General features: G+C 40.0%; 1 protein-coding gene across 2 annotated transcripts in view; it reads right to left on the bottom strand.

Annotated features, from left to right (window-relative positions):
• Nucleotides 1-2,253: 2,253 nt before the first annotated feature.
• Nucleotides 2,254-11,995, bottom strand: part of LOC113021946 (guanine nucleotide-binding protein G(s) subunit alpha) — a 36,189-nt gene continuing 26,447 nt past the window's right edge. Inside the window, exons 6-12 of one of the 2 annotated variants that reach the window (XM_026166838.2) lie at nucleotides 7,616-7,670; nucleotides 6,257-6,330; nucleotides 6,071-6,129; nucleotides 5,708-5,828; nucleotides 4,712-4,842; nucleotides 3,848-3,915; nucleotides 2,254-3,225 (exon numbers count right to left, since the gene is read on the bottom strand). In XM_026166838.2, coding sequence (XP_026022623.1) covers nucleotides 3,079-3,225; nucleotides 3,848-3,915; nucleotides 4,712-4,842; nucleotides 5,708-5,828; nucleotides 6,071-6,129; nucleotides 6,257-6,330; nucleotides 7,616-7,670 — 655 coding nt within the window. In that variant the 3' untranslated portion in view covers nucleotides 2,254-3,078. Of the gene's footprint in view, nucleotides 3,226-3,847; nucleotides 3,916-4,414; nucleotides 4,559-4,711; nucleotides 4,843-5,707; nucleotides 5,829-6,070; nucleotides 6,130-6,256; nucleotides 6,331-7,615; nucleotides 7,671-11,995 lie in introns of those variants that run through there. The other variant, XM_080301591.1, reaches the window with a different exon arrangement.

Here is an 11,995-nt window from a genome sequence, read left to right as displayed (position 1 = left end):
CTACTACTAGTCTGAAAAACAGAAAATATCCACTGAGCAGAGGTGCTCTGCATAATAGCCAGTCTGCTTCAAGGCAAGACAGGTAAGACGATAACCCAAATAACTCATTACAACAAAGGTATGCAGAAAAATGTTCCGTCTTGATGAGTCTTGTTTTCTGCAGACGTCAGACGTTGGGTTAAACAACATGAGAGCACGGATAAATCCTGCCGTGTGTGAGTGTCTTGAGGCTGCTGGTGGTCTAATTGTGTGGGGACTTTTTTTGGCACACTCTTGGCCCTTTAGTACCAAACTTTAAACAGCAAGTATTGTTGCTGACCATATCCATTCCTTTATGATCACAGTTGAACCATCTCCTTTATATAAAGCACAATTTCACAGAATTTGAATAATCTCAAACTAGTTTCTTCAACGTGTTTAAAATATTGACTGTACTCAAAGGGCCTCCACAGCCACCAGATTTCAACCCAACAGAGGACTTTTAGGATGTGGTGGAATGAGAAATTTGCATCATGGATGTGCAGCAACTGTGCGATTTTGTCATATGACTATAAACTGAAATCTCTGAGGAATCTTTTTCCAGCACCTTCTTCATGAAGAATTAAGACAGTTCTGAAGCCAAAGGAGGTCCAACCCAGTACAGGCAAGATGTACCTAATATAGTGGCTGGTGAGTGTATATGTGACTTTGTTTTTATTTTTTAATTTGTTATGCACTCTTTGTTCTTTCTCTATATGAATAAAACATGATATACTCTGAACAGTTACCACTTGTGATAAAAAAAAAAAGAAAAGAAAATAAGGTTAATAAAATATGAATCCCCCCACTAATCATTAAGGACTGGATTCACTGCGTGGCTGAGGTGTTAGACAGCGACTGCTTCAGCTCGTGTAATGTTGATCTAATATACCGATTTCTAAGAACAAACCAAAGACTAAAACAACCGTTTCCTCTTGTTTGAGCAAAAAGAATTTGGTTTATGTAGAAACAAGCAATGTTTTGCAACTGGATATTTCCCTCCTCTCCAAAAGAGTTAAAGCTAAAAATAAAAAAAAGAGAAATGAACACCCACCCCGCTGCACCCAGAATTGCCACCACCTGAAAATATTTGCAGGTTACGGACAGAAAGCAAAGGAAACCCGGGCGACAGCTCACAAGGGTGATGGGGAGGTAAGTGTACAGTACATATATATAAAATATAAAATCTGACATATATTTTATATATATATATATATTAAATTGTGTTAGGATTCAGTATCGTTCACTACACAGCATTAAAGTGGTGTGTCTTATTATCTTTTTTCCTTCATTTTTCTTTTTTCCAACGCTATCATATAAACCATAGGAGAGTCAAAACAAAACAAATGAATCAACGAACAAACAAATGTGGGAATAAAATGGAAACTAAGCAACAGACGAAAGGCCTCCGCCCGATCCGATGCCCGTTCCCCGTCCCCCTCCACCCCACAACCACCCTCCCCAGCGGGAGGGGTGAGCTAGCCCGGACGAGGTGGGACAGACCCGTCCAGCTGTACAGCGCAGTGAAACATAACTTACATATTAGCTCATTTTTACACGTACAGTCGTGATCAAGGCACAGGGATCTTCTACAAGTTTTTTTTTTTTTTTTCAATAAAGTTGTACAAAATAATACATTTTACAGTCTGTACAGGAATAATAGTCCAGCAGTAAAATAAAGACAGACGTACTTAAAGCCAGGAAGGGAGGAGGTGGGAATGGGAGAAGTGAGAGAACAAGACGAAAGGTAAACGGTGTGGAGGTGGGTCATAGTGTGGACAAGGAGGCCTGTGAGTGCATGTGCACGGGTGTGTGTGTTAGTGTGTCCGTGTGTGCTGCCAGGTCAGAATGTCGCATCCAGCCCCGACGAGTCGTTTCTTCAACTTCGTACGTTCCTTTTGCGTCGTCATGCTTTCCTTGTTAAATAAAAATTCCACATATTCAATAGTTGTCAAATAGCAGCAGGAGCAAAGGGGGCGAGGATGTATATATTTTATATATGTGTGTATGTGTGTGTGTGGCTGTTGGAGGTTTAAATGGTGCACAAAGGCAGATCTCACACACACAGTGTACACCCACACACAACATGGGGTAAAAACTAACAAAAACTTAAAAGTTGAATTGCGTTATTACAGGAATATATAATATTTATATTTATATATTTATATATATATATATACATATTTATATACACACATATATAAATATCTATATATATAGCTTGGATTTTTTGCACTGCATGAAGTTCACTGGTATGCATGAGTTTATGCATTGTATGATATTCATCTTGTTTATTTTTTTTTCTTTTTTTCTGTTGTTGTTTTCTGCATCCCTCCTTGGTTGGATTCTTGAAGAGCCGTGTGGTCTTCTGTTAGAGTCACGCTCACGTCCGCAGGCAGCCATTAGTCAATTAGTCCATCTGTCCATCTCTGGGCACAAAACAGCCCTCCTCTGTATCATTTTGCCACCCTCGCTGTCCGCCGTTCCCTTCCTTCGTGTTCAGCACTAGGTGAATAAACTCGTCCCTCTCAGAAGGCATTATTCAATTTAGCCTCTGCCGACTTTGGAAAGCAGTAGAACTTGACTTTTGAAAGGCTCTGTGAGAGTGTATGCGTCTTACTGCTGTATTAAAACCTATCTGAAGTCGTCTCTCATATCTGTGTGTGTTTGTGTACCTGTGAGCATGTGTGTTCATTTAACTGAGAGAGAGCTAAAAGGAGAGTTCGCCTACACTCAGGGATTCCAGTCCTGACCCTCTTTCCTGGGTCAAAGTGTGGCTGAGTACAGCAGTCAGTCCAGGCTGATAGTTGATGATGTGGTGTATCTGTAACAACGTTTCCTTTGTTTTGAAAAGAGTCTTTCCGCTGTTCAGCTTTTCTGCAGTTGTGTTTATCGGGAGAAGCTGTATCGGAGTGGAGGGGAGGGCAAGGCGCTCAGTTGCTTGCTCAGATGTTAGGTGAAGTTGGTGGAAGTGGATGAGTGATTGGCTAACTGGTCGGGAGGGGGTGTTTAGCTAGGTATGATGATAGGTAGTTAGGTAAGATTGGACGCCTCTGCCAATCACAAGAGCTCATACTGCCGTAGGTGCATCCTCTGTATGATGTCGCGACAGTCATTGAAGACGCGGCGGATGTTTTCTGTGTCAACCGCACAGGTGAAGTGGGGATAACAGTAATGCCGCCCGTCTCCGCTGGCTGTGCTGATCCTCTGAGAAAAGAGACACACAAAGACTAGTTGGTACTGACGATGCCCGCAGAGTAACGCTGATCTAAACTTGTCTACCACTTTTTATTATATAGAAGGGAGTATCTGTATATTATCGTTTCTATATTATCATGTATTTTTTTAATGTAACTATTGAGCTGTCATACATTCCTAATATCCAAAGTTAAAAAAAACCTTATGGGCAAAAATCAGAGAACACTTATATATGCAGTATACTCATTAAAATATAATTATTCTAACACCAAACTGAGGGAGAACTTTTTTCCAGTGGCAGGTATTATACTCACCCACTGATACACATTGATAGTTTATGTACTCTGGTGTAGTGACAAAATCTACATCTCTGGGACATAAGCGGTCCATCAAATGCTCAAAAACACTGAAACTATGTTCAGCTCCTTCAGCAGTGCCAGAGTAGAGAGACTGAGTGGAGTTCAAGCCAATTTGGAAACCACATCCCATGTAAATCAGCCTCTAAAGGAATTTTGTCAGGAATATAACTCAAACCTCATATTAGTCTTTTATGTCATATAAAGAATAGAAAAAAGGGAAACTAAAGTCAAAGAGGCAAAACAGGTTTTGCCTCTTTGACTTTTGTACACACCAGAAATTCATCCCGTATGAAGTACTTTGCCCTGGTAACACGGGGATCTTCACCTGGCTCTGGTATTGCTGTTGGAAGAAGAAATCTGGTCACATTCGAGTCACCTTCACGCTGCAGCATTAAATAGTCACACGGTGCAGCACTGTTACCACAGAATAAACCACATTAGAGTTAAACTGGTAAAAATGGCCAATACTTTACTTGATCTCAGGACCGTAACTACTGATTCTCACTGAGCATGAGGAGAAAAACCTCAGCATGTTTACATATTAACATGTCAGTGCACTGCGGGCGTTAGCATGTGTGACATTTCGATGGAGCACTCAGAACTCAAACTAACCAAGAGCTCCGGCCGTGAAGTCACACGGACACACGATCTAACTGGATAACAGGAGGCAGAGCCTTCAGTTATCAGGCTGCTTTGCTGTGGAACCAGCTCCCAGGGAGGACTGTATTAGGTGATCATGAACCATCCCTTTGTTATTCTGGCTTTGGCTCTGGTCGGTTTATATGCAACATCTGCACATCATAAAGTGTACTCTCCAGTTTTTTGTTCATGCTGTAGCCACGCTTCCGTTTCTTTGTCATCTCTGGATTGTTTCCCCTCTTTGAGTCTCGGTCTGCTGGTGGTCTCTCTGGAGTGCCTGTTCATAGTGAACTTTTGGATAATACAGCTTCTCCCTCTGATGTTGTACGCTCTCTAACTTGTTCCTTGAGATGAAAGTTGTTAACAGGAGCTATATAAATATTATTGTATTAAAGTGGACAGTTCTGGGGATGTTATATCATCAGGGATAATGTTTGGGGGGAAAAAAAGACTGACAGCAAGATGAAGATGAGCAGATCTAAGAGCGCCAGCCTTACCATCATCAGGCGTAGTGTAGCGTGCAAACTCTGGGAAATACTCCTCAATTTTAGATTTTCCTGCCAAAACCTTCTCAGCAAGCAGGTCCTGTTTGTTCAGGAAGAGGATTACAGAAATGGTCCGTAGCCACCTGCGGAGGGAAGTGAGCAAGTTCAGACCAAGGTTAGTTTCAGACCCAAAACATGTGTTGCTGGAGAGTCACTGTTTTAAAAGTAGAAATTACATTTTAATAGACTTTGGCTGGAGAACACGGCAATAATTTACTCTCTGGAGTTCTGGGTTAAAAAGGTCTTAGAGCTTCTGCCATAAACAGCCCATATGGAGTCAAAGGCGGACATGGTGTCTGCTCAGAGCTTTGTCCCTCTACATATACACCCTGAATCAGAAATTTCACATTTTCTTGATTTTCAGAAGAATTTTTTAGTGCACCGTTCACATAAACGTATCGAGCGCTTTGTTTAAATTTACTGTACTTATCTCTGAAAAGAAATGACTTCTCTTACCAAACTAGCAAAAGCAGCAGCCCCTCAGATGACAAACCTTCCCAGCTTGATTTGTGTTTTCATTTGCACAGCTAACAGAAAGCTCACATCATGTCTCATGTTCTTTTGATCCTATTTTATCTTTGTTTTTTCCCCCGTATTTCCCTGCTGTGTGCAAGATGGCTTGTAACTAGGCATTCCTCTCAACTCAAAGTAAAAGTTTTATTATTGTATTGTATTGTTGTATATGACTTTCTTTTAGCCCAAACAATGGAAAACTACCAGTCACAGTAATCATATACTTCACTCTTAAGTTGCTCTTATGTCTGCTCCCTTTACCTTCTACATAAAGGGAGCTAGAAAGGGACCAAAGTGTCACAGCATTTAGTTTCTATAGTCTTTTTAGCAACATTTCTTGGCTTTTATGACTCCCTTTTGTCTCCTCACCTTCAAACAAAAAAAGACAAAAACAGAAAAGAAAGAAATGTGTCCAAAGAAAAATTTGTCTCCGACCTGTTGTTCCAAATGTTCTTGAAAAGATTGAGGGCTTCCTGTAGTCTGTTAGTCTGATTATCTTCTCTGATCACCATGTTGTAGCTGCTACTCGCCACCACAAAGATGATAGCTGTCACATCTGCGGCACACAACACAGAGCAGGATTAATAAAACCACTATGAATAAAAATACCCAAAAACTCAAGATACACAACCTTGTTCTCAACTTGGACTTTAAATGAACGCACATGCTTCAATCCAGTTACGGATTGCTGAACACTACATATATATCTGCTTTAGTAACTTTATAAACCCAATGACATGAAAAAAGCAGCAAAGTGAGTGTTAGATACTTCAGAAATAATTCAGGATCATCTCCTACCATTAAAACACTGGATCCACTTTCGCCGTTCATCCCTCTGACCTCCAACGTCGAACATACTGAGAGACAGAGGAAGTTAAAAAGTTTTATATTTACACTTTTAAAACAGTATTAATCCTTTTATTTGACTTTTTTACTTTCGCTCTATCGCACACATCGTGATAAATAAACATTGAGGTTGCTCACTGGAAATTAACTTTGTCTATTTGAAATCTTGTCTCGAAGATCCCAGATGTCAGTACTCTGCATCTTAGCAGGTCCTGAAAAAAAAAAAAAAGGAGTAGGAGGGTTAAAGGAAGCACAAGTGGACAATGAAGCATAAAATGGCAGTAAATGGGCAAGAAGTCGACTTTCGTGAGGAAATAAAACAAATAAAGATAACTGATGCGTGCGTCTTGAAAGTCCATCTAGGGAACAGCATTTAAACTTAAATGCCGGGATGTGTGACACAGTTCATATTATGCACTTATCCGTATTGATACACATTATAAATAAAATAAGTTTAAAAAGAAGCTGTGCATATAGTCCATTTTCAATAAGACATACTGAATAATAACACCTAATAATGAATAGTGTTTGTAGATGAGTAGATCTTTTGTAAAAACAGGTCAAAAACAATCAAATTCAAAGTTTTATCTGGCTATCTAAATCAAATAAAAGCAGATAAATTCCACACTCATTTTACTTTTAATTTTTCTATATTCACTTTCCATTTCCCACGGCACTGTTCTTACTCGCTTCTACGCTAATCACAGCTGATTGTACATAAAAATCTAGAAAGTATTCACCAACTATGATTTTAAAAACTGCCACAAATGTGGTAATTATAATTTTCTGCAAACACAACGACACACATTTTCTATATGCAAACATGCCCTGTGCACGGCTCTGCTGCCCTCAGTGGTGATGCGTAATTACAATGCCGTCATGAAGGTCTCTTCATGCTTTCCACGTCCACACGGGTCGTTGGGACGTGAACTTCTCCATCTGCACACGCTCGTTTCACGTATGATATGACGTGTACTGCAGTTCACATCCTTTGTCTGGTTCCGGCTACACAGTTAAACACACTCACACTTTTTACTTCTTCTCGAGTTTCCCCAAGATTAAACTTTGACACGTCACAGAAGGGAAGGCACAGGTGCCTCCAAATAATATACACAGAGCATGAGTGTGTCATGATGGGAACCTGAAAATCTGCTTACAGGTTGTTATTGCAATATTATTTGAGTTTGGTGAATAAATGCAAATGTCTGGCAGGCGTTGCTCTGGTGGTTCATCACCTTCAATCCTGTTTGTGTTATTACAGTGAACTAAAACTCAAAAAATGAAAGCTACAAGAGAAAAAAACATTTTGATTAACTGGAATAGAAAACAAAAACTACTCTCCATTTTCGTTTTTGCTCAATTTGAACATTATAGAATATACTAAACACTGGTGAACATTTTTAAACAATAAAATAACAGAATATAACTGAAACTTACAAAACTAAATAAAAATGATAAAAACTGTTATAACTGGTGTTTGAGTGCTGACTGCCTCACCTGATCAGTGGGTGTGTAGTCGTTCTGCCTGACCACATCAATCCGGTCTAGGAAGCTGCAAAGACAACACAAAAGCTTTTAAATCTCAGCTGGAACTGTATAGAAAAAATATATATACAATATTACAATAAAACTAATGTATTGCTTACTTTCACAGTAAATCAGTCCATTTTAACTAACCACAGTAATCTTCAAAATAAAACCTACTGAACTGTAAACGCAACTTAAAATCCTCCTTAACTCACCAACCTATCAGACTGGAAGAGTTTGGCTTCAAAAACGCACACAAACACAGGCCGAGCGCTGCTGCCGAGCACAGCAATGAGAGCTCGGGAAACATGGAGGATATGAGTCCCTGAATGGCCACGAGGGGGCAAGTGTTTGAAATCGCAGCGAGATCAGAGGCAGCCAGTCTGAGTCACCGGCAGCCGTTTGCTCTGTCAGACTGAAGAAGCCTCGTCAATGGAGCTGCTGTAGTAGTACTTGCACAGAAGGAGAAGTGTGTGTGTGTGTGTGTGCGTGGGTGGGTATGCAGGCCTACAGCGCGTTCATATTTTGAAGAGCGCCTACCCAAATGCATGTTAATGGTCTGTGTGAACGGGTGTATGCTTTCAAGGTGTGTGAGGCAGCCTGACGACTCTTTCGGAGTTGTCTGGACCACAGACACTTTTACACTAGTACCCGTCGTGTACATGCACACCAGCATTAATAAGATTGCCTAAATTTCACACAGGAAAAAAAAACAACTTCCCTATCATCTCCCTTCGAGCCACTGCACATGCATGTAAATAAAATGAAGGTGGAAAATTAAACTTCCAAGCTGTCCAGACGGGACTTTCAGGTGTAAAGAGGTAAACATTATCAAAGAAGAGTTGCTCAGCTGTGGCATGGAAAGAGGAGTGAGCTGAATTCAGGCCAGTTATACCGAAAGGAATTTGGTGATTATCTTTAAGCAGCAGTGTCGCACTCGCCTGCACTGATCGAGCACAAGTGCTGCAGTTTTCCTACAGAAACTGAGCTGAAAACTTCACAATCGCAGCTTTAATATCATGCAAATGTTTCAATCACGGATTCTGCTCTCAAACTTAAACATTTGCATATTAAACTTTAGCCCTTCCTCGTGTGTGTTACCATGTTATATTAAACAACAAGATCTCAAGTAAATACTGAATGGACGTGAAATGCAGTACAAATAATTACAGGGTCTCCGACAGATATAGCTTGAAATGCAATGGGAGTCTTTCTGTAGAAAGAAACTTGAAAATTACCTCCATACAAATTGTTAAAATAAAACACCAAATATGCTAAATGTACTTTATTGTACCTTATTGTACTTTAACCTTAATGTACTTTAATGTACCTTATTCTGATGCATTTCTACTTCACAAAATTCCGGAACAATATTTAAATATTAAAGCTTTCCCCTGAGCAGCATGTTTTAAGCAGGGATGAGGGTTATAGTGCAGTAGTGTTAAAGTGTAGCCACACAGTTAATGCTTGCTAATATAAAAAAAAATGAACAGACATGGCTTTGATGTGTTAAAGCACTGCTTGCAACTTCATCTAACCAATTTTATTTTAAATCTCTGCAAAGCTTCACCAACCAAAATGCTTTAAGTAATCCCTGACTGCTTGTTACAGAGTAGTTGCTAACATACTGCGTTCCCACTCTGTTCCCCGGCCCGCCCGGCTGTCTGCTTTGAATAATTGTCTACGCTCTATTCTTACAACTAGCAAGGCAAGACACTGGCCTGCAGCCGCCTCTCAGAGAACAGGTATGCAGCCCCCTCTGAGATAACTAGGAATGTTGCGGGCAGGGGTGAAATGTGACAGAAGGGCTGCAGGTAACACACTGAGAGGAACGGGGGGCTGCGTCTGCAGGCGCTACAGTGCTGGACAAACGGACAAAAAGACCCCTGAGCCAGGAAGGAGAGGGAGGAGAAAGGGTTCGCAGAGACAAAGAGCGGGCCATGCGCATTTCTCTGCACAAATGCGCACTGACACAGATATTCATGTAAAACACACAGAAAGACCATTAGGCAGTCAGCCGGTCTGGTACCAGCCGCTCTCTGCAGGGGCCAAGTGGCTCAGGTGCTCCCACACCTCAGCACCTTCGAGTCAAACTTCAGCCCATAACATTACATTATTAGTGAGCACCTCAACAACAAAACTTTCATTTTGGGTGAAGGTGAAAGCTACAGCTCTAATGATGAGAGTTAACATGCCTGCCCCCAACATCTGCTGAGGCCAAAATCTTGTTTATCTACAGCTCCGGTCTGAGGCATCAACACGCCCAGGACAAACATACTGCTCAATTTTTAGCACTTCTCCCTATTAATAGGAGAAGTGCCAATAATAACCATGCCTACTAAGATGAACTAAATAATAGTGGCTGCCCCAGTAACAGAGAGGTCTACGGTGTTATGTATATCCACAGGGTTATTCTGGGCAGCAGACAGGGTGACTTAAACTCTGGAAATATACACAGGTCACTTGTCTGGTAGCTAAAAATGACCCAGTATTTACAAGAAAAGCTAAAATTCATTCTTCTGTTTTCTTTGGGTTTCTTTTCTTCTTCTTTTTTGCAGATACAATAAATGTAGGCCACGATTGTGGAAAAATGAAAAATAAATACTCTAGCATTTACATATTTTTAAAATGTCATATTTACTTCAATTCTTTATTTGGATTCATTGTTTTATTGCCACACAAACAACCCTGAAGGATATTTAAATATGCTTGTTCAAATGTATAAAATAAAAATCACATGTTTTATCAATTATATTTTAAAAAATATACTTTTTTTTTAACAAAAGTTCAATTACCAAATTTCTTCTATATTATTGCTACAATAATTAAAGCCTATTGGACTGCTATGAAAACACCTTTTAACCGGATCTGCTTTGCACGTGTAATTTTGAACATGATGAAGTTGTTTTTGTTTTTTTCATGTGTTGAAAAACAAACAAACAAAAAAAACGTAACAGCAGCAGCGCACTGTCCCAACATAGCTGACAACACTCCCATAATGCATTTATCTTGTAAAAGTGGCAGTATTAGAACAAAGGATTACTCAGATTATGAGCTTTCATACGTCCTCATCTCTACTCAGTATTAGATTACTCTGACACACAACTGTGTCGTCCGGCCTGCAACCTTACAGCTGGTAAGGATAAAACAGAAACAGATCAAAGGTAACAGGACGGAGCAGGTTTTTATGTTTTTAGGGAGCCAAATTTTCAGATCATAGTACTTTAATTTTAAATTACCTTCATATGAGAAACAGTTATGAAATGTCTCTTTTAAAAAAAAAAAAAGCCAGTATTTGATCAAAGAACACATTAACTGTGTTAACAGTTTAATAGTACCAGAGTAATAATTAAAGTATTTTAACCTGTATCAGGGTTTGTAGTATAACAAGATACAAACACACAGCATCTGGAAAACTTTGCCCCACCGCGTCCGAGCAGCTCCGCTGTGTGACAACACACACGCAGACACACACAAATCAGCGAGCAGGATTGCGTCCCTAAAAAGCGCCTCTTTCCACATCTCCTCAAATCTATTCATGTCCAAGCAAGTTTTCAGAAGTTCAACCACCATGTCTTTACACAAAAGTAAAAAATGAAGACGCTCAAAAACCTTTACAAATACAGAAAATGCACATTCCCGAGAAGCTGATTAACAGTAAAACTGTAAAACAGGAAAACTGTGAAAACAAATTAAAAGATTATTAGAAGTTTACAAAAAAAAGGATACATTTTAAAATTGTAAATTTAAGTATTAAATCCTTAAATATAGTTTAGTGTCAATTTTACTGACAATAATTTGGCCATTTATTAACACTTAAATTTGTTTTTTCAGATTTACAAAAAATGCAGTTTAGTTTTTTTTTTTTTACGTTAACAGGGCTTTAAATTGTGTCTTTATTGTTGCTGCAAATCTCACTGCAGACACTCAAACGTGTCACTTAAGGCGCCTGAAATCAATCTCAGCTGCACGAGAGAAAACTGAAGCTTTACAAGCCTCTGAAGCACCGAGCCCACTCAAAAAAATAAATACAAAAAAACCCAACAAAAAAATGGTCTCGGTGCTTCCTCAAGGTGGAGGTAATAGGTAGGTGGGGGGAGGGGGACGGTGCAAGACTTGAGGGGGTTACCGCTTCTTTGTACGTTAGCGCTTCACACTGCGACGAGCTGACCAAACCGAAGGCTTCGCCAGCCGATCCTTAATCAAACACACACCACATCCAGAGAGAGAGGGAAGAAAGAGAGAGAAGGCTATGTCTGACATTACAGAGCTGCTCCAAAAATAGCTCCCTGGCGCCCTGGCCTCCAGCTTGGTTGTCATGGCGACAGAACCACAGGCGCTATAAATAGA

This window comes from Astatotilapia calliptera, chromosome 5, assembly GCF_964374335.1.
Source record: "Astatotilapia calliptera chromosome 5, fAstCal68.1, whole genome shotgun sequence".
NCBI classification, from domain to species: domain Eukaryota; kingdom Metazoa; phylum Chordata; class Actinopteri; order Cichliformes; family Cichlidae; genus Astatotilapia; species Astatotilapia calliptera.
The sequence above is the reverse complement of the archived record's forward strand: the minus strand, read 5'-3'. Positions and strand labels throughout refer to the sequence as shown.